This window comes from Elgaria multicarinata, chromosome 3, assembly GCF_023053635.1.
Source record: "Elgaria multicarinata webbii isolate HBS135686 ecotype San Diego chromosome 3, rElgMul1.1.pri, whole genome shotgun sequence".
NCBI classification, from domain to species: Eukaryota; Metazoa; Chordata; class Lepidosauria; order Squamata; family Anguidae; genus Elgaria; species Elgaria multicarinata.
Window position 1 is genome coordinate 10,861,228 of NC_086173.1, and position 25,824 is coordinate 10,887,051.

At 46.6% G+C, this 25,824-nt stretch overlaps 1 protein-coding gene across 3 annotated transcripts in view; it reads left to right on the plus strand.

Annotated features, from left to right (window-relative positions):
- COL5A3 (collagen type V alpha 3 chain) overlaps window positions 1-25,824 on the plus strand; it is a 162,955-nt gene that overhangs the window by 3,312 nt on the left and 133,819 nt on the right. For 2 of the 3 annotated variants that reach the window (XM_063119272.1, XM_063119274.1), the window contains exon 1: window positions 9,455-9,607. The exons of the other annotated variant lie outside the window; for it this stretch is intronic. In XM_063119272.1, coding sequence (XP_062975342.1) covers window positions 9,514-9,607 — 94 coding nt within the window. In that variant the 5' untranslated portion in view covers window positions 9,455-9,513. Of the gene's footprint in view, window positions 1-9,454; window positions 9,608-25,824 lie in introns of those variants that run through there. 3 annotated transcript variants of the gene reach the window in all.

The following is a 25,824-nucleotide window of genomic DNA, read 5'->3' on the forward strand; positions in this document are numbered from 1 at the left end:
TATGGGAGGAGGCAATCCTTCAGATAACCTGAGGATTCTATAATGCAGATCAGCAATTGTGAATACCAAACCAGGGGTGTAGTATTAATCAAATCAGATGAATGAATCCGGAGAACAAGGGCGTGCTATTATGTAATGTAAATGTGGGAGAATCAGGATCCAAATGAAGGGCAGTAGTTTCAAATGAGGGTTTATGTCAGAATTTTTTGTAAAATAGGGGTTCTCTACGCTCTCAGAATTGGGAATTTACCTGAGGCTCTCAGTGGAACTAGGGAAGCCCGACATGTATGCTCTGAAATATAGCAGATGTCCTAAAAATTCTGAGTGTGGATGGGGAGGATGAGGGAGATGAAAACCTGAGCTGCCTGAAATTGCAGGGAGCTCTCTGGGAGAAATGGGAGCGGGGGCTTCATGGGTGAGGGATGTACTTTAGGGAAATGATGATCTACTGCTCCATGCAGGGTTGGCATCAAAGATAGGCATGGTTGGCCACTTGCCAAGAACCCCATGGATCTACTCTTCCTCTTCACTATGGCTACCTGCTTGTTCACCCACCTCTTAATCTGGCCCAGTTAACAGTGGTGGTGAGAAGGAGGAGAAGTAGATGCCACAGCCTACTTCCTCACGGGCTCTCTACCTATCAAGTAAGCCAGTGGCAGCAATGCTGAGAAAGAGGAGGAGGCACAATAGCAGCTGGTGACAAGGGCAGAGAAAAAGTAGACTCACTGAGGGAGGGGGCCCTATTAAGGATGTCTTGGCCAAGAGCGCTCAAAAACCTGGAGCTGGCCCTGGCCCAATGTCTCCTATGTTCTGGTACCAGCTTACTAGTGCCAGAACATAGGACATATATTAATCTGTGGAAAGTGCTGGTCCTGGCTGAAATCCCAACTCAGTCCATGGGCTTGCTGGGTGGCAAGTCACTCCTATCTCTCCCTCTATTCACTGTCTATAGAATGGGTACTAGAATGACGTACTTCACAGGGTTGTGGTAAGGATGACCAGCTCTTGGCTTCCAGAAGAACAGTCTCTTCTCCCTATTAAAATTAATAAGCGGCAGCCCTGTAGAGGCCCAGCCTGAATGCACCAAGCAACTCAAGCAGGTGCATGGGAGCATTACAATTTTAAAGTGGAATTGCACTGGGAGACCAAAGTGGTGTTCAGTTTGAGCAATAGAGCTTGCTATGATCCCACAGCAATTTGCAGTTTACAAGGAGTCCTGGGGTGTGCCCCTCTGTGGTTTGCAGGAGATCCTGAGGGTGCAGCCCTCAGATTTTATTTTATTTATTAGGACATTTATATCCCACCTTTACCCTCTGGCAAGGATCCCAAGGGGCTTACATGGTCTTCCTTTCCATTCTGTCCTCACAACCACTTTGTGAGGTAGGTTAGGCTGAGAGTCAGTGATTGGCCCAAAGTCACCCAGTGCGCTTCATAACTGCTTGGGGCTGGCAAAATGGCTTCTATTAGCTTTGGTAGGTGTCAGCCCCCCCCCCCCCCCCCCGAGATTTTAACTGTATTTCCCATAGATGAATGACATTTTGCATGTTCTGGGAGGGATATGGCTTTATCCAAGTGCTTAAATAAGTGCTTTATTTCGAACAATATCAGCACTCTTTTAGTTGGCTTAAAATAGTTTTGGGATTGTTGTTGTTTTTTGGTTCTGTCACTAGATGGCAATACACTCCCACAATAGTCCAAGCCCTTCTGAGATTAGAACAGAGAAAATAACCTGACCTGGCTAGGCTCAGTTGGGATCAGACACACAGGGCCAGTTTCAATTAAGTAGGGAATTGGGAGGAAATGGATGTATTGCTATTAATTTTTAAAATTCCATCAACCATCCAAATATGTCGGACTACTCCATCAGCAGTCCCAAAGTCCATTTTTTTAAAAAAAATGTCTTATATCTGGACATAGCTTTTGTACTTCAGTTGTCTGCCTCTCTTTTCTTTTTTCGCTTGGAACATTCTACCAGCTCAATTTTTTTTTTTTAAAAAAAAAAGCAAAACAAAAACAACTCTATTTTCAATGTGATGTTGGTCTGATCAAAATTGAAGGAGGCCCTCCTAGATGATGATGATGATGAAGATGAAGATTTTAAAGTCAGAAGATCTCCTTCCATTGCCACTAGGGACATAAGGATCATGAACAGTCCACACCATTTGTGTTTTGTGAATTGTCAGGTGTCCTCTGCTCATTGCCTGATGCAGACTGTTTTTCCCATCCGGAAAAGTACACACCCACACAAATTCCATCAGAATTCAAAGAAATTTCACTGGTACGTAACATTTTGTGAGTTTTTGTTATGTCAGCTTAAAATCAGAGAACAGAGCAGAGACATAAGACATTGCTACACTGCAGAAGCAGCAGAGAGATCAGACCTGCGTAAAACATGGCGTAGTGTTGTTGTTGTTTTAAGGTGTATGCCTTTGTATGGCCTGTTCTCTGCACATTCTGTGGCATGGATTCATCTGCTACTCTTTGTTCTGCTTGAACTGGTTGTCTCACCCTTTTGTAGAGTAAGGCTGCCTTTCCTACTTTCCCCCACTCGATGGCCAGGTGGGAACTTCACCTTTTTCCACTTATGCCCCCTCTCATGTCACACTGAGACATAGGACCTCATAAAGCAGGAGTGGGGCAGAAAGTAGATCTCCAGATGTTTTGGACTTCAACTCCCAGCATTCCTGACCACCGGCCATGCTGGCAAGGGCCTCCGGGAGTTGAATCCAGAACATCTGGAGATCTTCTTAGTGTCCATCCCTGTGATTGAGGACACTCTTCTATCACCATTGAAGTGGGATTCAGATACCTTCTGCCCATCTCTGCCATAAAGCACTGCTCATTTTGAGAGGAAGAGACCTAACTGTGCAGATTGAGGGTGTGTGTGCATAATGGGCAATTGATTTGCCCTCTCTCTGGGGTTTGCTGCAGCCGTTCTTCCCTCTCCCTCCTCATCCCCCAAAGTCCTTGGGGCTCTTGCTTGAGTCATTTTGTTGCCTCATGGTATGAGTCACTGGCTCAGCTCCGAAATTGTTGACCCAGATTTTAAGTTCCCAGCAAATATTTACAGCTGTATCTGGAGTAACATCCCTCAGCCCCCGGGCTGGAACCAGCCCAGCCTTCCTGTTGTCCTGGCCTTTCTGTACAAAAAAAAAACTTCCACGAGGCCTCTGTGGGAAGGAAGGCCACTCTCTCGGGCTGTGTCCAGGCTTCCTAATGGGACTCCATCTGAGAAGAGGCTGAAGTGACATTTGGAGCAGGTTCAGAAGGCACCACAAACATAAAACAGCATGTGCCAAAGTTTTGCCCAAGCTGAGTGGGGGCAGGGAAGCCCCCCCTGCTCTTGCTGCCTTATCCGGCAAAGGCACTCAGCAAATCAGAGCAGAACTAAGTGGGATTGATCACAGCCATTCATTTGGGACACTCTCTCTGATCCGAGGAGAAGTAATGTGTGAATAGTCCTGCTTTGCAAAAAGGAGCATGGCACTGGATAGCCTTTTGCCCTAGAAGGTTGCCACGTTTCTTCCCCTGGACTTGATCTTGTGCCTTAAACCATGGCCTGCCTGTAGATATTAAGTACCTGAAGCTTGTCCTGCCATGGGAATTAATTGTAGGAAAGGCTTCACTTGTTACCTTTCTGTGTTCTGTTGCTAGGAGCAGGGCTCATCTATCTAGCTATCTAGCTATTGACCGATTTCTCTTTCTCAGCCTAACCTACCTCACAGGGATGTTGTGAGGATAAAATGGAGAGGAGGAAGAGTACTATGCAAGCTGAGGAAAAAAGGCGGCATATAAATGTAATACTAAAATAAATAAAAATATATGCATATGCAGATAGATATAGGCACACACACACACACAAACACACGATTTTTAAGATGTGTTGATTTGTTGTACTAATGTTGTTCCCCACCTCGATCCAAAGGGAGAGGTAGGTAAGAAATTAATTTATTATTATTATTATTATTATTATTATTATTATTATTATTATTATTATTGTACACTCACTTCTTTCTTTCATTCATTCATTCATTCATTCATTCATAGATTTCTATTAGGGCTGTGCACCGACCCCCTGATTCACCTTGGAGCCCGGTTCGGAGCCCCCGAAGCAGCCCTGATTTGCCTTCGGGGTGCTTTGGGGGTTGCCTGACTCGCCTCGGTGCTGAAGCCAAGGCGAGATTCGGACCCTCCTAGGTGACTTGGACTTTTCTAGGTACCGGCTGTGCAGCCGGCACCCAGAATAGCTTCCCTATCCCTGCTTTCCCTGCTTACCTGCTGGCATCGCCGTCTCCTCCTCCTCGATGCTCCTGCTGGCTTCCAGCGCCGGATGTCAGTAGAACGAGGCCACACATGATTTTAAGATATCATGGGGACTCTGCTGATTAGTACCTCTATGGACACCATAGTTTGTGGTCATAGAGGTGGCCACAAACTATGGTGGCCAGAGAGGTACTAATTTCCAGAGCCCCTGCAATATCTCAAAAATGTTGTGAGGCCTCGTTCTACTGACATCTGATGCTGGAAGCCGGCAGGAGTGATGAGGAGGTGGCAGCAGTGGTGGCAATGGCAGCAGGTAAGGAGGACCGCCCAGTGCTGCTCCGAAGCAGACCGAGGCACCCCAAAGCTTCAGAGACGATTGGCTTTGGCTTTGGGGCTCCTTGAGCTGAGCCGGAACAGCCTCAGAAAATAGGCGAGGTGGGCCAAACCAGCCCACCTCACCTCAGGTTCGGGGCCTCGGACCAAGGCGGTGCACAGCCCTAATTTCTATACCACATTATAGCTGAAGCTCTGGCTGTCTGTGTATATATATGCACAACCCAGACATATATATATATATATATATATATATATATATATATATATATATACACACACACACACACACACACACACACACACACACACACACACACTTACACACAGGGGGAGAGAGATGGCACTATGGTCTTATTACCATGGGCCCTCTCCTACTTTTGCGGCTCATTGTGATGCATTCCACTCTGCCCTGGAGGCAGCACTGATGTTATGCGCTATGCCAGCTTTCCCCAATCTGGCACACTTCATGTGCATTGGATTACAATTTCTATCTACAGCTTCAACTGGCATGACTAATTCCCACACGGACTGGGCATGATGAGAGTCGTATTCCAACATACCTGGAGGGTATCAGGTTGGGGAAGGTTGTGCTATGCTGTTGCTGGGCCTGAGGCACATATAACAACTGGGCCTTAGGGCGTGTTGATACAACAAAAACTAGGGCTGTGCACGGACCCCCAATCTGCCTTGGAGGCCGATCCAAAGCCCCCGAAGCAGCCCCGACGCAAGCCGGTAAGTGGGGAAGGGGGCTTACTTGGTGCCTCCACCATCCGCAACGGCAGATAGCAGAGGCACTAGGTAAGTGGGGAGAGTTTTCTGGGTGCCTGCTGTGCAGCCAGAACCCAGAAAACTCTGAGTCACCTCTGAGGGTCTGAATTTTGTCTCGGCTTCAGTGCCGGCTTGCGTCCGGCGGCATCTACTGTAGGATGCTGAAGGCTGGAAGCAGGCCACGGCCTGCTTCCAGCCTTCAGCATCCTCGACCTGAAGCTGCTGGATGCAAGCCGGCCTTCAGCAACCTGTAGTAGATGCCGCTGGACACAAGCCAGCGGCAGCAGCAGTGGATGCAGGTGAGTGGGGAAGGGGGGCTTACCTGGGTCCGCCGCTACCACTGCTGGCTTGTGGCGGCAGTGGCAGACACAGGTAAGTGGGGAAGGGAGGAAGGGGGCTTACCTGCTGTCTCCGTCACCGCCACCATCTTTTTCCTGGTGGCTTCTGGGGCTGCCGGAAATGAAAAGGAGTAGGCCGTGCGATAACTTAAAATCACACGGCCTACTCCCTTTCATTTTCGGCAGCGGCAGAAAGGTGCCAGAAGAAAGATGGTGGCAGCGACAGAGGCAGCAGGTAAGGAGACAGGTGGGGGTGGGGCCCCCTGGTGCTGGCTCCAAAGTGCTGAGGCGGCCCAAAGCTTTGGAGCCAATTGGCTTTGGCTTCGGACCACCTCGGCCTTTGCCCGAACTGCCTTGGATCCAGTTCAGAAGGGTCCAAAACACCCCAATCCGCTTCGGATTCAGGGTTTCAGATTTGAGTCTATGCACAGCCCTAACAAAAACTATACTGGGGAAAGCCACCACCCCACTCACCCGCCTGGATGCAACAATACTTGATGAAGGTTAAATCTTAAGAACCTCCAGAGAGCTGAGCTGGAGATGCTCCAAGCTGCAAGTCAAAAATCATATGATAAAAACATGTTGATCAGCAGTGATATCAGAAGTGTTGATTCTTGGGAGGAGTGGAGAAGCACTGATGGGACAGAAAGATTCAGAGTTGCTGATTGCAAGATGGGGTGGGTTGAAGGAATAAGAAGCCCAGCAGATGGTTCCTGAGTGGAGCCTCCGTAGGTCAGTGCAGGCATCATGACTCACCAGCCGTGCCTGGGGCTGCAGGACTTTCTTTTCTTGCTCTCTTTTCTGCCTTTGTATGTCCCACCCAGAGAGGGGCCAGAGCAGCACAGAGGAAGAGGAGGGGGCTACATAGCATAACTTTCATTCCCCAGCTTTCTTAGCCCCGTGTCCCAACATGCAGAAGTTAAAGTGAGCTAATGTTGTACCTCCGTCAACACCAGCTCCAAGGTTTTCAAAGCCTTTGGGAAAGGCACCCTCACTCCCCACCCCCTAACCTGGAAGAAGCAAGGTGTGCAAATATTTCTCTCCTTCTTGAGTGCTCTGTGCAAAGTGAGAGTGTCAAGACTGGCTCATTGCTGGTCCTGCAGCCCTAGCAAACGCCCAACCTTGACACCCCCTGGAGTTGGCCTGACCTCCACCAATACACAACCTGGGGCTTAGGACCATAATTTGGTGTTCCAACTCTTCCCTGGTACCTCCACAGTACTGCCCATCTGCTCCTGAGGATCTGGGAAGCAGCCAAAGCTGGCTAATGTTAGTAAACCCAGGAAGCTGCCTTATTCCAAGAGACCAGGGCGGGGTGGTATTTAGCTCAGAATTATCTGCATTGACCAAGAATGGCTCTCCAGAGAGTTTCTTTCCCCAGCCCTACCTGGAAATGCCAGGGACTGGACTTTGTACATGCAAAGCATGCTTTCTCTGCCACTGTGCTATAGCCTGTGTGTAGCGAGGGAGAGTGCTGTTGTGTGTGGATGTATGCCTCTCACAGAGAGAAAGGGATTCTGGGCATCATCAGACAAGTGTTTTATTACACGCTCGTTGCTGGGCACTCACAGATTTTTGCAGGTCTTCTCACAATGTCACCTTCGTCCCCGTGCGGCTCCCACCCTTTCTAGCCTTCTCTGCATAACAAAAAACCCAAAAAACCACCCAGTAAGTCTGGCTTATTTTTTGAGATGGAACTTGCCGCTATCTCCTGCTCTGTGCAGGAGAAGCAGTGCAATAAAATGGCCCACTGAATGGCCCACATGCACGTTGCTTACGTCCTCTTTTGAAAGAAGAAATAACGCGGGACAAATGCACGGGCAGAGATAAGGAAACACAATTTTTCCACCTGTGAAGTGGAGATGGGCTGCTTGTTGTATTCAGTGGTGTGTATGGATTTTGTGAAAGAGAGGGGATTCCGTAGGTCAAGATCTGAGTTCGGATTCCTCCAGGGTGCAAACTTAGAATCTGTTTTTGATGTCAAGATATGCGAGGTGCCAGATAGGTTAATAATGGGAGGGGGGAGTGCCATTGGGCATGTGCAGAAAAAGTCTCCTTCCTTTCTTTCCTATACACGAAGAAGCTGCAGACCAGCCCCACAGGACTGGTTCAAGATGTTTTGCTGCCTGAGGAGAAGGATAATGTTCTCCATCATACCTGAGGCAGCCAACTAATTTAGGGGGACACAGCTCTGTCCCTCAACAGAGAGGAAGAGGGAGGGAGTTCAGGAAGAACAACCCAGCATCTACTGCCTGAGGCAATTGCATCACTCTTCCTAATGGAAGGGCCAGCCCTTTAGCCCCCACATATGCATGACTGGGGTAAGGGATGCCAGGACAAATTTGATGGCTTTGAAGGAGCCTTGAGCCCCGGCAGACCTGTTCATTCAGAAAGAAAGTGATGCTATTTTGCAGACAGGGAACGTGCTTGTAAGTTGTAAGGGTTCCACGGGCTGATCCTGATATGGTGTGAATTATATTTATTATTGTTCCTTTGTTACGCAATGAGCTGCTTTGGGCCCAATTTTGTGGGAAAGCAGCATGCAAATAAATAGGCAATGGTTATGATGATGTTCTTAGGCAACTGTATTTGGGAAGTGCAGTTTCCAAAAAGTTCTATGGGGCTTTACTCCTTAGTAGGTGTGCATTGATCTTGTGTGCACAGCTCCATGGAACTTAGCAAGACTGACTTTCAAGTAAACTTTGTGATGGGGTGGGGAGGGACTGGCAGTTCAGAGAAGCAGCTTATTGTAGGGAAGTGTGTAAAATGTGTGTTGAGAGAGTGTGAAGTGGGGCTAAGCACGAAGTTGTGAGTGTGTATCTTAAAAACTGCCCTCACCCCAGCCTCCCCCACTATCAGGGGCCCTCTACCTACTCTAGAGTAAATCTGACCCTACAACCCACACTCCAGGTGAGGGTCCCAAACTGGATCAGGGCCCCCGCACATACTCTAGAGTAAAAAAGACCCTATATTACCTCCTCTTCCAAGTAAGGGTCCCAATCTGGATCAGGGGCCCTCCACTTTATTTAGAGTTAAAAATGAAGAAGATCATAGAATAGCAGAGTTGGAAGGGGCCTACAAGGCCATCGAGTCCAACCCCCTGCTCAATGCAGGAATCCACCCTAAAGCATCCCTGACAGATGCTTGTCCAGCTGCCTCTTGAAGGCCTCTAGTGTGGGAGAGCCCACAACCTCCCTAGGTAACTGGTTCCATTGTCGTACTGCTCTAACAGTCAGGATGTTTTTCCTGATGTCCAGCCGGAATCTGCCTTCCTTTAACTTGAGCCCGCTATTCCATGTCCTGCACTTCTGGGAGGATTGAGAAGAGATCCTGGCCCTCCTCTGTGTGACAACCTTTTAAGATGCAGGGATGCCTTTGAAATAATGTTTGTTTTGACTCGTGTGTGTGTGTGTGTGTATGAGAGAGAGAGAGAGAGTTAAACTGTGTTACATGTTGCTGCTGATGGGTGCCAGCGGAAAGGCCAAGATCCAAGTCTCCATGAAAAGGGCTCGGCATCCTCCCCGCTCCCCCTCCAACCCACACAGCCAATCTGAGCGTTGCTGCGTCCGGGTCAGGGAAACCCCTTCGCGCGCCCCGCCTCGCGCAGATCGTCCCCCCACACCCCGCAACCCCGCGCCTCACCCGGGGCTGTCTTTGCGCCTCGTCTGAGCGAGCAGGGGAGGGAGGCAGGCAGGCAGGGAGGGAGGCGGCAGGGCGGGGCCAGGCGGCTCTTTCGCCTCGGAGTCCGCTGCGAGCCGAGCCGGGAGCCCCCCTGCTCGAGAGCCGCGGAGCCAAGCGCTGAGTGAGGATGGCGGCGAGGCCGGCCAGCCTCGCGGGACTCCGGGGCCACCTGATCTGCTTCCTGGCCCTCCTGTTGCGTGCGCTTCCCCGGGCGAGGGCAGGTAAGGACGCCAGCTCGGCCCCGGGGTACGGGGGGGGGGTGGCTTTCCGCGCACGGAGTGAGGGTTCGCCAAGGGGACCAGGAAAGCGGTGTCACTCGGTGCTGCTGCTTCAGATGCTCTCGGAGAGCGTGATCGGGGTACAGCGCCGAGCACATCGGGCTGCTCCCATTTCAGTGTTCGCGCGATGTCCTTTGGGCAGCACCAGCCCGGAGCAGACCGAGGCCATAGCACACAGGGGATCCAGTGCTCAGGCAGGGGCGAACCCTGGATGATCCCAGGATAAACCTTAGGTCTAGCTGTGGCCCGAGTTTCTCAAGCTGTTTTGAGACCGACCCGCCCTGGGTTCGGTCTCTGCTCACCAGCCACCTGTTCCATCTCCTTGAGTGCCCCCGTGGCTGCCTGCGAAGAAGTGGGTGAATTGGGAAGGACTAATGCCAACACTGGCATTCAAAGAGGAGCGGAAGAGCCCCCCCCCGCCCTTCTGTTTTCAGAAGAAAACAGAAGAAGCTCTTCTTCCCAACCTGATTGACGTGATAGAGCAGTAGAACTGTGATGGTTGGGTGGTGTGTGTGTGTGGCATTCATGCACGCCACCAAATCCTATGTGAACTAGGCAGGGTCCTCTTTCGGGGACGTTTAACCCACTCATGACTTGGCCGGTGCAATGAGGGAAGTTCCACCTACCTTAGGATCCTGTCCCTCCCTCAGCATTTGTGATCCCTTTGTGGGTCATGCATCTCTCACCCACCTACCTGCAACCTGCCCCACAGCTTTATGACGATAATGAGAATAATAAATATAATTTTAACCAATTAGTTTATTCAGTTCACTTGTGTTGCGGTTTTCTCTTAAAAGGAAAAAAAAATCACACTTTTTAAGTGATCTTAAAAGATTGTGATTTTATATACACATCTTTAAAAAGACATTCCCTTCTTTCTCTCTTTCATTGGAGATAATGCCTCTTATAAGAGAGCTGCACTGTGCCTCTGTATCAGCTAAAAACAAAGGAAATGTGTCTCTCGCTTCAGAAATATTGCTTCATCCATATGTAAAAGGGTGACTGATAGATTAATCAACTATACCTGATATGACTAATCGATTAACATTCCTTCAATCGACTTCCAGCCCCAACATTATTTCATCCCTGTGGATTCCCCTCAGAGTTTCCTCCCTAGGAACACATATTTTAAATCCCTAATTGCAGACTAATTAAGCCTTAATATATTTTAACCAGCTTTACCTCCTCACACCTAGTAGAAGAAAAGTCAGTAGCTTATGATGAGTTAATTCCACGTTAAAAGGTAGTGATCTTCTCTGTGTGTGTGTGATCTGCAATAAAATCTGGCAGGGCGGAGTGTTCTATTTGGGTTGTGAGTGTGAATGGGAGTGTTTTGATTTTGGTTGCCAGCCAGCCACACTCAGCCTTTGCCAATGTATTCCATTCCATTTCCTCTCCTTCCTGGGTTTTCAGCCCCCCCCCTTCCCAACATTAGTGTGTCTTGTAGCTGAGCATGTTCAGTCTTCACTGGGCTGCTTTGGATCCCCCCCACACACACACTTTATGTCCCCCCCAAGTGTTTTTGGTACTTCTGCAAACCTTAAGGTTTCACCAATAGACCTCCCTCTTGTGAATGGATGGTGTTGTTTTAAAGATCCACACTTGCAGAATGAGTTCGCTATTAGTATATAATGATGCAGACATTTGTTTTTTAAAAGCAGTAACAGATCAAATGGCTCCATAAAGCCATTTAGTTTATGAATATAACCTGTGATAATTCATTTTAACTCTGGAAAATGTGTGCCTAAAGAATGAAATATTTACCCACCTAAGAAACGTTCAGGGTAAAGCATCTGGGTTGGGCATATAACGTCTTGATGGGGGAACATAATCATTTGCAGAAAGGGATCACTTTCACTTTCCCCTGGCTATTCCTTACAGCAGGCTTTGGGAAGGTTGCTTTAATCGACCAGTTTGAGCGAGGGCTGATTGGTGTTAGATCACTCCTGTGCTAAACACGCTTAAAATATAATTTATAGTGCATCAACAATTTATTGCAGTCAATAGACCATTCCAACAAAAGTTACATGATTAAAATGAATGATTTAAAATACATGTTCAGTATGGATACATGCCATAGAAACCTCTCGCTGCTCTCTTGCGAATACCTGCATGGTTATATTGTGTGCAACAGTGTTCAGAAATTTCTGATTGTTCAAAAGTTGAAAAAGTGAGTTCTGCAATAAAATGCGGTGGAGTGGTTCTCTTTGGAGTGCCCTCCATTCCATTCCTATTTCTCACCTCCTGGTTTTGTTCCACCCCCATCAGTCAACCCATGTTCTATGGGCACTGAGTATGCTACACCCCATTGGGCTTTTATTTTTGTCCCCCCGTTTAGATTTCTAGAGACCAAGTTCTAGGTTTTTGTGGGTGTTTTATATCTATTCAGTGCTGTTCATCGTTTTGCATTATATTATATTTGATTCTTTAAAATATTTGCATTGAATTTATATTTGTAACTGTTCCATGGCATTTTAGTTTATAATCCTCCCAGAGAACATTCATTATGGGATGGATTAGAAATGACATAAATCAATAAATAGATTTCTTAAAAAGAAAAGAAAAAGGTACTTCTGCAAACCGTGGCGTTCTTGGAAACCTACTGATACTTTCCTCTAGTGCATGGATGCATAAGGGTTGGTACTCAGAGAATTCAGCTCAGTATATAAGATACAGTGAGTAGGTTGTGAGTTGGGACTTGCCACACAGAATGTATTACTCCAGTGCTTAAAGGTCTTTACTAGCCTCCAATTTCTTTCTGGGCCATTAAAAAGTGGTGGTGGTGTTGACCTATACAGCCCTACACAGCTTAGAACTGTCTCTCTCTCTCTCTCTCTCTCTCTCTCTCTCTCTCTGAAAGATCACCTTTTCCTGTATGAGGAGACTGGTCACTTCCTCCTTCCAGTTTGCCAAGGTCATCATTCAAGGTCCTGCTCTATGTTACACCTGCATTCACAATTGAAGCTGGTGGCTACCAGGGAGAGGACCTCTTCTGTTGTAGAATGCAAGCCAGCACCAGCACCTGGCGTACTGGGGCAACTGTAGGGCCCTCTATGGCTGCTGCCTACCCAGCCCTTGGTTCCCCATCCAGCATTGCCATTGTGGACCCCACCCAGTGTTGTAGGCTCACCAGTCACTCACCCCCTCCATCTGGAAATCCTTATTTGGTAGGCAGCACTTTTGGGTGGCAGTCAAGTTGCCACTTAACTGCAGCTGCTGTTTTGGATTGTCCAAAGTGAAATGCCCAATGTCGGGCATTACATCTGGAGGAATCTAAGACTGTGGTCTCCCACCACAGATCCAGAGCCACTTTGAAGCTCAGTCACCATTTAAAGTGCCGCCCCTAGTTGGGTAAGCATGTCCAGGGGTGGAGGAATGACTGGTGGTAGTGGCAGCAGCAGGGGGCTTGATAGTGGCAGGGGCATCAGCAAAGCTGAGCTGCGGTCCATATTAGCAATGGGATCCCCCCCACCACCAATTGGTGGCACCATGTTGAAGGTCCACTGAAGCTCAGCATTGGCCCCAGTGGATTGCGTCTTCAGACTCTTCTTTCCTTTTGGCGCCAACCTAAATCTGTTTTCGTTTACACAGGCGTTTGGTGGGAGGTAGCATGGGAATTGTTTCCCTGCTCTGTTATTTTTATCTGCTGTCTAATTCTCCTGCCACTTTATACATTTCTTGTGTTTATTTTCATTCAACCTTTTTTTTTAAATGTGGTTGCTATATTTTCTTTCTCAATGGTGTTTTTCAATTATTAACCTTGGCTGCTCTGGAAACTACACTGTGGAAAATCAGGGTAGAACTGTGGGTGTTTGATGACAAGAAATAAAGAAAACAACCAGGAATCCATCCATACTTCTTTCCCCTTTCTAAGTTCTCACTTGCACATGGGCTGATGACAAGACTAATGTGAAAGGCAGGGTGGGGTGGGGTGGGGTGGTGGGCAAAAGCTTCACCATTTGCCTTTCTCACAGACACCCATGAAGATAACGGGGAACAGTGCAGATGGGCACCTACTGAGAAGAGCTTAGACAAACATAAAGCAAAGTACATATTCTTACTCCAACTCTGTGTAGAAGTGGTAGACTCTCAAACACAGACAGATAGGCAAATAGAAATACAGATGAAACATGGCCATGTTCATATAATTCTCCCTCCCACCCACAAACACCCACACAGTGAGTCATATGGACAGTCATTCCAATATATCCTGATTGATCCCTTAAATTTCAATTTGGCAACTGTATTTTAAACACTGATTTTTATAGCAGCTACTGAATACTTTTCTACTTAAAAGAGTATCCAGAGCAGCAAGTCATATTAAGATATTATTATTATTATTATTATTATTATTATTATTATTACATTGGTCCCCAAATAATAGGAGTGTTTTTCTCCATGCTGGTGGTACCTACCTTATAAGATCTACCTTGCAATATATATTATCTGTTTGTTATTGAGATTCATGCTTTACCTTCCAAATGTATCATCAACTTCTAACAAAAATGCTTTAAAATGCCATAAAATAACAAATACATTAAAATGGGGTGGGTGGTGGGTGGGTAAAACTAACATTCTGTAAAAGCAACTTCCAAATAAAACAGAGCAACAAAAATTTAAAAGCCTTGGAGTGGGGGTGGGGAGACGGGGACGATTTTACATGGTACTGGAAAAACATCACACTATGTGCCAGATAAGTTTCCCTTGAGAGAACATTTGGAATAGGGTGACCATATAGAAAGGAGGACAAGGCTCCTGTATTTTTAACAGTTGTATTAGAAAGGGAATTTCATCAGGTGTCATTTGTATGCATGCAGCACCTGGTGAAATTCCCTTATTTTGCTACAGTACAGTGTCACCTAGAGGAAAAGCAGGAAAAGAAGAATCTTTGTGTAGAATTCTGATTTCTTTATAACAAAACTAAAAGTAGATTCAGCAGATGAACACCCTCATGTAGAAAACCTCAGTATCTCGCACTTAGGCACTGATGCATATTACAGTGGATGTCCAAATGTGCAGAGTGTGTTAAGCCCAGGGGAATGCTGACGGTCTCGCATTTGTGCAGCAAATGTCTGGGAATTCAGCAATAACCCAGTGGGAGCATTCGATAACCGCACAGTCCTTGTTGACATTTACTGGTGTTAATGTCACAGTATCAAGTATTCGGTAGAAGAATGCAAGATGGTCAATTTGTCCTTGTGACTGTTGACAGGCTCTGCATTTAACATGCTCTCCTAGGAAGCTGCCTCATGCTACATCAGCCTATGGTCCCATCTACTCTACACTGGCTGGCAGTGGCTCTCCAGGCTTTTAAGCGAGGGGTATTTCTCGGCCCTACCTGGAGACTTCAATTTTTTATATTTGTTATTACATGTATATCCTGCATTTTATTTTGCTCTTCCAAGGAACCCAAGGTGGCGTATGTGGTTGTCTTTCTCCCCATTTTATCCCCACAACCACCCTGAGAGGTAGGTTAGGCTGAGAGTCATTGATTGGCTCAAAGTCACCCAGTGAGATTCCTGGCTGAGTGGGGACTAGAACCCGGGTCTCCTCCAGTTCCGGTGCAACACTCTAACCAGTATACCACACGGGCTTTACAGTGAGACATGCCAGGAATTAGATTGAAACAGGAACCTTTTGCCTGCAAAGCATGTGCTCCACCAGTGAGCTACAGCCCTTCCCTTAAGCTGCCTTCATCCATGTCCAGAAATGCATAATTCAAGCATATCTCTCTCCGACGCATTAACATCCTTTCCCCACTGCTTGCTCAACCATTCTGAAGCTTTCTTCTCTTGTCCTGCCCGCCCCCTTTGCACACACCCAGCTGCACTGGGACACTCCTGGCAGAAGCGCTTTACTGGAGAAACGAGCAAGAAAATGTGTCTGATTGAAAACAACTGGAGGAAAGGGATCGGGAGAAGCCCGGACCCAGCTTTCCTTCCAGCTAGCCCCTTGCATCTCCTGACTTACCTTTCCCTCTCCCTTGAATTTTCAGAGAATTTCTTCCAATGCTCCATTGAAAAGGAATGGATATCAGAGGTGCCTATCCTGAAGGAAAGCCTTAACTGAGGTTCCTTGCTCTATGGCTTTCTCTAATTTATTGCTTCCCTTTTGCCCTTGGATGGAACTCAGAGGAGAGTTTGCCAGTTCCTCAAGAGGAGAGCTTGCCAGTGGATTGTTCTCTAATCCACTAGTTTCCCCTTCACCTTGTAGACCAGGAGTGTTGCTCAGTGTCCCTCCAGGTGTTTTTGTGGACTCCCAATTCCCATCAGCCCCAGACTGCATGGCCAGCAGTCAGGGAGGATGGGAGGTGTAGTTGAATGGCAACTCACTGAGCTACATAGGAAGCTGCTTTATACTGAGTCAGATCCGTCTAGCCCAGTATTGCTGCCACTGACAGACAGTGGCTCACCAAGGTTTCAGGCAGAATTCTTCACTAGCCCTACCTGGATATGCTGGCAATTGAACCTGGAACGTTCTGTTTGCAAAGCAGGTGTTCTACCCACTGAGCTATAGATTCCCCACCCATGTGGCAAAAGACATGGCCTCTATGGCCTCAGCTAGACCAGTGGGTTTTACCGTGATAATCTCACGATTTTATGATTGCAAGATCGTTGCACTGGTCTACACGCAGCGCGCGACATCACGGCCACCATTTTTTGTTTGTTTTAAAGAAGAAGGAGCACACGAGTGCTTGTGCACAGAAGGTAAGTTTTTTTTAAAAAAATAATAATTCCCCCCACTCCTCCCACTCCACCCCCGATGGGCACAGAGCTCTGCTGAGGAGCTCTGTGGCCCATGCCTGGCTCCTTGCGGTTACTCACAAGGAGCCAGGACGAACTGTGACACCCACCCACATGTTCTGTGGTTTCGGGATCAGTGCAAGACTGCGGAAAAAGTGGGCTAGAAGTGGAGGGTGAAATCTTGGGCAAAGGAGGAATCATCTCTCCCTGCTCCCGGGATCCCCTGTGCATCATGTGAACACACAGGGATGATTCTGGGATCGCCCTGGGATATCACCCCATTTAGCTATGGCCGTTTATTGCAAGATCTGAAATGGGTCTGGCATAGCTGGGCAGGGCAGGGGGCGGGGAGAAGGGTGAAAATATGATATCATGACATTTTATAATGGATTGGCAAATGGATCCAGAGTTAGACAAAAAAGGCTCTGTTCTCTCTCAACGTTTAATCCAGAGCGGAGGACATCAACAGTGAACATGCCCCAAACCTTTTAAGACCAAGAAGGCGCATTGTCGTCTTCATTCCAAGTTGCCAGAGACTTGCTTAGACATGCTAGAGGGAAAGCGAGGGGCCTTTCAGTCAGATGAGATCAGTGTCTGCACCTGAAATGCCACAGGGATGGAGGGATGGCTCTGGATGACAGCTGCTGGGAGATGTGCTTTGTGTGCATGCATGTAGCAACAAGCTTGCGGGCATCAAACAGTGGTCAAGAGCAGAGATGTATATGTGCCTGTACATTTCTCTTTCTCTTTCTCTCAGATGGATGTCTCCCACTTTGTTGCTATTAATCACTGTTGAATTTTCATGAAACACACTCAGTCTATGCGACATTTGGAGATTGGTGCTGCTTGTTTCATTTTACTCACTACCACATTGAATATTATCTGTAGGGGAACTTTACTTCAGGGGTACGCAAACTTTGGAGCACTGTGTGGGCACATTGGGCTTAATGAACTGTCCTGGGCACCACCACATAATGGCTGCCATGGGAGGCATAGCAAAAGAAAAGCGATCTGCCCCAAAGACTGAGTACAAGGCAGAGGTGGGATATGAGCTCTATTTCATTTATTTATTTATTTATTACATTTTTATACCGCCCAATAGCCAAAGCTCTCTGGGCGGTTCACAAGCTCTCTGGGCGGTTCACAAAATGCACTCTAACACACTAAACAATTCCTTTGAACCCAGAGTGTTCAATGCCAACAGAAATGTATTTATTTCACAGAACGCAAACTCTTTCCCTCTCCCCGCCAGCGGCCACATTCCCCCCATCTCTTTCCCACTCTGGATTATGACCCATATGATCTGTCTCACCTCTCTTTCTCTCTTTTTCACATATACACACATGCATCTTGGCAGGCACCAGGAAAGATGTCTGGGGTTATACTGCTACCCATGGACATCACACTGTTTGCCCCAGCTTTACACAGAGTATGAATGAAATCTTTATTAATAATAATATAATAATATATTTATTTGTTACCCCCCTCTCCCTCTGGAGCGAGGTGGTGTACAACAGAAATAAAAGCACCATAAAATATATACAACTAATTCAAACGTTTAAAACCAGTGCATCATTAAAAGCAGGAAAAAGGAAAGGAACCTCTCGTGCAAGCACTGAGTCATTACTGACTCTTGGAGGGACGCCAGCTTTCACTGACGTTTTCTTGGCAGGCCTTATAGCGGGGTGGTTTGCCGTTGCCTTCCCCGGCCGTTATTACCTTTCCCCCAGCTAACTGGGTACTCATTTTACCGACCTCGGGAGGATGGAAGGCTGAGTCGACCCAAGCCGGCTGCCTGAAACCAGCTTCCGCTGGGATCGAACTCAGGCCATAAAAAGGCAACTTAAAATTCAACTGGGTAGGCCTGCCAGAAGAGATCAGTCTTTATGGCATTTTTAAATTCTGGAAGACTGTTAAGTTGATGAATCTCTCCGGGCAAGCCGTTCCACAAACTGGGAGCGGCAGAAGAAAAGGTCCTCTGAGTAATAGTTGTCAGCCTTGTTTTTGTTGGCTGGAGTAAATTCTTCCCAGAGGACCTGAGTGTGTGGAGTGGATTGTATGGGAGAAAGCGATTCCCGCAGGTAGCCTGGACCCAAATCATGTAGGGCTTTAAAGGTGATAACCAACACTTTATACTTGCTAAAAGCGATAAGCCATCACAATTCGACATAATAAAAACAAATAAAAAGTTAAACTAAAATAAATAAGTTAAGTAAGTTAAAAATGGATAATATAGAAAAAATCACATTAACATACCCTGATTTCTCTTCAGATCGTATAAATCTGTCACCTTTACGTAGAGTAGTGAGATGTGCAGGTGTCACCCACAGACCACATGTTTAGACACCATTTGTGAATGATCCCCATTCTGTAAGCTGCCAGGATCAGTAAGGTATTGGGGAGGAGGGAGTGTTGTCATTATGCCTAACCTTCAACAGTAGTTCAATATCCACACAACCTTTTTAATGAGGCATTTCTATTTGGGGTTTTATTTCCACAAATAACATTCTTAGCACCAGTTACCCGAAGCAACCTAAATCTTTCAGTTTCATTTTTCTTTCTGTGTTTGTTTTGCTGTTCCACTATTTGTTGCCTTGTTATGGTGATGAATCTTTGCCATGCACGATCCTTCGCTCTATTCTATACAGGGGCAGTTCCACACAGAGGCTTCGGGATGCCCTGAAGGTGCTTTAGGGCGCCCCGAAATCGATGATGTACACCCTACCTTAACCGTTCCAAGAAGAGGCGGAGGAGGAGGAGGTGGCGGCGGCCCCGCATCGCCCCTCGTGGGGATGGGATGAAGAGTTGCTGCTCCCGGCGGGGAATCAGCTACCGCCCACCTAACTGCCGGCCTCCTGTTGCCGGCGAAAGAGCCACCCGGGTCATAGAGCTCGGCGGAAGAAGCCGCCGGCGGCTTCTACCGCCGAGCTCTCCGACCCGGGTGGGCCCGGGTGACTCTTTCGCCGGCAAAAGGAGGCCGGCAGGTAGGTGGGCGGCAGCTGATTCCCCAGCGAAGCCGCCGGGCGCGGCAACTCTTCATCCCATCCCTGCGAGGGGCGATGCGGGGCCTCCTCCTCCTCCTCCTCCTCCGCCTCTTCTTGGAACGGTTAAGGTAGGGTGTACATCATCGATTTCGGGGTGCCCTAAAGCGCCTTCAGGGCGTCCCGAAGCCTCTATGTGGATCTGCCCAATGATGGCTCATTGTCTATCTAAATTAGCGTTCACACCCCTTTTCTTGTTTGTTTTGATGCTATAGCGCAAGACCAACATGCCGTGATCTGTTTGGTGAGCAAATCTGGCAATACAGTGAGATCACTGGCCCTTAAATTTGTCTGCACACAAGAGGGTGGATGGTGCATTCAGCCTCTTCTCTTTTCCTATACAGGCGTATTAAATGCAGATTGCTTGAATGCCTACTGTTTGGGATTCTGGAAGAAAATGGTCTGATGGTGCCGTTGTAACTATTAGTTGCTTGATTTTGCACGTGCATTTTGCTGTTGATATACCATAGAAGTAACGATAAAGGAAGACTTGGAGTGCTTCAAGGTCTTGCAGTTCTTAGGTTATTGTCCCTCTGAATCAGAGTACCAGTTACCTACAAACCCCATCTCCAGGCAGGGGAAACTGACAATCTCTGTTCTGATGTTTTACATTCCACATGAATTAGCAGGTTTGGGAGGGGAGGTATTATTGCACCTAAATATTTCTTTATTTAAAGATCATGATGCCACTTTTCACTATTGTTTCCAGGACAGTTTACAACATATTAAAGCAATAAAACCCAGTAGACAACAATGATAAACCAAACAGCAATAAAATTGTTAAAACTGCAAAGGACATATTTCACCCAAAGTATCTGAAATAGCTTGAAGATGGGAGGGTTGTTTTTTTTTTTTTTTTTTTTTTAAAAAGACTTTTCTTTAATGAGGGTTGCTCAAGACCTGCACTGCAGTTAGTACTTTTTCTTATTCTTTTTAATTAGGGTGACCATATGGAAAGGAGGACAGGGCTCCTGTATCTTTAACAGTTGTGTAGAAAAGGGAATTTCAGCAGGTGTCATTGTATGCATGCAGCATCTTGTGAAATTCCCACTTCATCATAACAGTTAAAGCTGCAGGAGCCCTGCCCATGACCAGATTCAAAAGAAGGCAGGTCTCCTGCAGCTTTAACTGTTATGATGGAGAGGGAATTTCACCAGGTGCTGCATGCCCTGTGAAGAGAGACTGAAAGAACTGGGCATGTTTAGCCTGGAGAAGAGAAGATTGAGGGGAGACATGATAGCACTCTTCAAATACTTAAAAGGTTGTCACACAGAGGAGGGCCAGGATCTCTTCTCGATCCTCCCAGAGTGCAGGACACGGAATAACGGGCTCAAGTTAAAGGAAGCCAGATTCCGGCTGGACATCAGGAAAAACTTCCTGACTGTTAGAGCAGTGCGACGGTGGAATCAGCTACCTAGGGAGGTTGTGGGCTCTCCCACACTAGAGGCCTTCAAGAGGCAGCTGGACAACCATTTGTCAGGGATGCTTTAGGGTGGATTCCTGCATTGAGCAGGGGGTTGGACTCGATGGCCTTGTAGGCCCCTTCCAACTCTGCTATTCTATGATTCTATGATTCTATGCATACAAATGACACCTGCTGAAGTTCCCCTTTCTCTACAACTGTTGAAGATACAGGAGCCCTATTCTCCTTTTCATATGGTCAGCTTATTTTAATGTACTTCGTGTTCTGAGTTCTCTCTCCCCTCTACTGTTGTTCCTTGTAGGAATATGGATGATAAATGCATATGTTGTAGAAGGGAGAAAAATGGTGAGGAACACACCCAGGACATGACACTTTGAAAACGGTTTGAAAACTGTATATGGGGTGTGTCCTGGGCCCCAACAGGTGTCACTACTGTTATAAATCATTTTAAAGCAGTAGTGTAGATCCTGCCCCAGTATTTCCACAGCTTACCCACTTGGGTTGAAAAAGCCAAGATGTGTGTAATGACAAAGGTGGGGAAATGATGGAGTGTTGTTACTCAGTTTAATCGAGCTGTATGCAGCACAAGTTAGAACTGAAAAAAGAAATATTGTTTGACTTCAGCACTGATGTCAGAGTGACTCATGGAAATAAATAAGCTGTGAGCCCTCAAACAAGTCCAAAGGAATTTGATGTCAAATTTAGCATCCTGAGAATATTTGTTTTCATTTTTTAAAAAAAGAAAAAAAGAAAACCCCTCAAGTTTCTAGCTGCTTTTATTGCAGACAAAAGGCTGAAAATGTGTAGGCAGTTGAGTGAGATTCCAGAAGTTGGATGGGGAGCGAGGTGGGGGTGGTGGTCTGGGGTCTGGGAAGGGCTTCTAGTGAGAGCAAGTGGAATATGGTAACTAAAAGACCAAGCTGTGAACTAGGAAATCCCCAGTTCAATTTATTCTTCTGCCATGAACTCACTTGGTTTACCTTAGGAAAGTTCACTGTCTCTCAGCCCTCCCTCTTCTATAATACGCAGATAGTAACACTGACCTACCTTACAGGGTTGCTGTAAGCAGGATTATGATCGTATATGTGGGCACTTTGAAAACAAAATTTCTTTATTTGTTCTTACACTTGTATCTCACGTTTCCTCCAAGGAGCTCAAGGTGGTGCACGTGGTCCTTAATCCCCTCCCATTTTATCCTCGCAACAAACCCGTGAAGTAGGCTAGGCAGAAAGGTAGTAACTGGCCCGCGGTCACCAATAAGCATAATGGAAAAATGGGAATATGAATCTGGATCTCCCCAGTCCAAAACTGTTGTCATCGGAAGTAATGTGTTTAGTCCATAGTTCTGTCCTTAAGCACATGAAGGTTCTGTGGCTGATTTGTGGAAACATGTGTACTTTACTTTCACAAGATTGCCACGCAGGATCTACACTACTGCTTTACAACAGTTTATAACAGTAGTGACACCGGTTGGGGCCCAGGATATACACTCCATATACAGTTTTCAAACCATTTTCAAAGTGTCATATCCTGGGTGTGTTCCTCACCATTTTTCTCCCTTCTACACAATTAGACTATCTGGCATAGAGAAGCTTGGCATCTATGGGTTATCTCCAATATTAGTTTAACATAAGTACCATTCATTTCAACGAGTCTTCTCTGAAGAAGGACTAACATTGGATACAACTCCTATCCATGTATACAATATCTTAGGCCAATATGGTTGCAGAGGAATTTTATAAAATATCAGACACAATCGGCATGTCTGCACCAGCCATTTATCCCGGGATCGTCCTGGGATCATCCCTGTGCATGCAAATGATACACAGGGGATCCCGGGAGCAGGCAGGGACAATCCCTCCATTTGCCTGGGATAATCCTTAGGTGTAGAAATGGCCTATATCTATACTGAGCAGGGGTTTTGATGGGACTTCAGATTCTGGAGAATCTCTTAGTTCTTTGCTGAGGATAGTTGTTGTTTTCCTGACCCCTGGCCCTATAGCTCATCTCTCCCCATTCTTCATGCCTCTCCCTCCTACATTCCTCCCCATCTCTGCCAAAATTTCTACAGTTTTTGAAAAGAGGAATAAAAAGAAGACACTACATTGCATAATTTCTGCAGTATTTGTTGGGGGGTGGAGTGGAGGATGTTTTTAAAAATCTGTGTTTGTTTTGATCCATTATATACAAAGCCATGGTCAAGAAGGAGGGCTGGAATCAAGTATCCACACAGCTGCTTGTGTTCTGTTCTTTGGCCTCATTCCAGGACAGCTAATACTCCTAAGCATGCAGTTACAACCACAGCTTTCCCTGTATGTGGGGTCAGGCCGCATTAGGGAGGCTACATTCATTCTATGTGGATTAAAATATTTCTGAGTTGCCCCTCTACTCAATGAATGCTTGAGGTGATTGACAAGAAAACCATAAACACAATAAAGGATGATTTCATGCCAAATGCAATTGCAAGGCCTGCCTGCCTGCCTTCTAGATATGTCTCAGGGCAGTATCCAGTGATGTCATCCCACCAGCGCAAATGGACCTGCGCCAACTCTTTCCATTGCGCAAGCAGTTGCCCATTACGCTTGTGCAACAAGTTGCACAGTGGGTTGCGCAAGAGTTACGTTTAACAGGTTGCGCAACAGGTTGTCCCAGCGTAATGCACAACCGCTAGCGGAAACACGCTTGCACAAACATTACTTTAGTTGGATTCTTCTCTTGTGCATAATTCAAAACCTAGTTTCAGCTAGTGCAACATCATTTGTGTTAATGGAACACTCCAGTTGGATACTCCCTTGGCGTGGGAAGACTTTGAAGGTGGCACAGTGGCTAATGCCAATATTAGGAAATCCACTCAAGGTGATGTTTGGTTTCTGAGTTAGGTAATGTTACCTGAACTGAAGGAAGCTGCCTTATACTGACACAGGGCATGTCTAGACCTAGGGTGGGGAGGGGAAGGATCTTGCAATATGGTGATTGTGAGATCCGCCCCCTCAGTCCACACATGGTGTATGACATTTTGGGAGGAAGAGGATGTTGTGTCCGCCATTTTTAAAAATTGAAGATGGGCGGACAAGTGTGCTATCGAAAAGGTAAGGTGTTTTTAAAAAAATATTCCACTCTCACCTCCCACCCCTGCTGGCATGGAGCTTCTGAAGAGCTCTGTGCCCCATGCCCAGTTCCCGGCTCCTTGCATTTACTCGCGCGGAGCCAGGACGAAACTGGGATGGCTGCACACACGTCCCACAGTCTTGGGACGATCCCGAGACCATGGGAAAAGTCGGGATTAAAGCCATACTGATTATCCCAGAGAAAGGGAGGGATCATCCCTACCTGCCCCTGGGATCCCCTGTGCATCACGTGGGTGCACAGGGATGATCCCAAGGTGATCCCCGGGATAACCCCTCATGTAGACATACCCACAGACCACTGGTCCATCTAGCTGGGTATTGTCAACAGCAGCCTTACTCAACCTGGGTCGCTCTGGGAATGATGAGGACTACAACCCCCATCACCCCCAGCCAGAATAGTCTTTGGTTGGGAGAAAGTTGCCACCCAACATGCCTGGGGGAGCACCAGATTGGGGAAGGTTGCTTTACAGTGGTGGTCACTCTCCAGGGTTTTAGACAGGAGTCTTTCTCAGTCCTATTTCCAGAAATGCCAGGGATTGAAGCTGACACCTCCTGCCATTGAGCTACAGCCCCCTCTCCTGCTTGTGGTGCAACCATGGGATGAGAGCAAAGGGGGTGGGGTGGAGATTGAGAGTGACACACACAGCCGGAACATAGCCACTGGTCTTGATAATGTAAGGACAAGGCTGTGGTCTTGTTCTCCTCTCTTACATTTCCATGCATTTCTGGCATTAGCAGCTAGAATAGCAACCAAATGCCAGATGTGCAAAGTTGGGACTGCAGTAAGAGTGGTCCCTGTGGAAGCCACAGGCCCAAAGAATCACTGAGATGGATGAATTCAAGGATTATGTGTAGCACAAATATAGACTCTTTGAATTGTTCAGAAAGTTTGATAAATTAGCATGAGCTTTCATGGGTTACAACCCACTTCACCAGATGCTGTGAGCGAAACTGGTGGATTTGAGCCTCTTTTCAGAGGGAGATCTGCAAGCAAGAATTCTGTTCTTTTAAAGCAACAGTTACAAGATACCAAGTGAAAGAAAAGTCTTTCTAACATGCATAGAAACCGTCATCACTATTGAGTCCCAGACTGATACAATGGATGTGTCAATTGAGATGAATGAAAGCACTAGAAAAAGCTATCCAGGAGGAATGCACTGGCTAGTTTGCCTCAAGGGGCCCTTCACCCCAACCTTTATTATACATGGAAAAGAGATACATAGATTGCCATATATCAATTCAGTTTATGACCAGTGCCATAAATTGTCCTGCGTCACTTGTTCTGGACTATCACTGCAGTTTCTTACTAGAATCACCACATTGGGAGGGGGGGACACACTTGAGAGGCTTCCAAATTAAAACTGTGCTGTGGTATTTACCTTCTATAACTATAATTCCATGAATTAATATGTCCACATAGCTGGGAAGAACCACACACAAAACTGAGGTCAGGTTGCAGGAGCTTTCCTCTGCAGTTGCTTGCATAGCTGAAAAATTAAAATATTCAAGTGGCTTGCCTCTTCAGCATAGGGTTCCTTGTAACCCTTGCCTCTTCCTCTCCTCCCTCTCCATTGGCTTCCCTAATCTTGAAATGTGTATAGGGGCTTATTTGTTTTGCTTCTGAAACTCTTAAGTTTGCCATTCATAATGATATAATTATTATTTGTTGTATAGTTATTCTTATTGTCGCTATTACCATTCATTGGTTTATTTTGTGTAAAAACTCTCAGGGCAGTATTTAATAAGAACCCTGAACAAAGCACTACAGAAATAAAGCAGCAATTGAAACACCTATAGCATTCAGCAGAATGGATAAAAGCACACA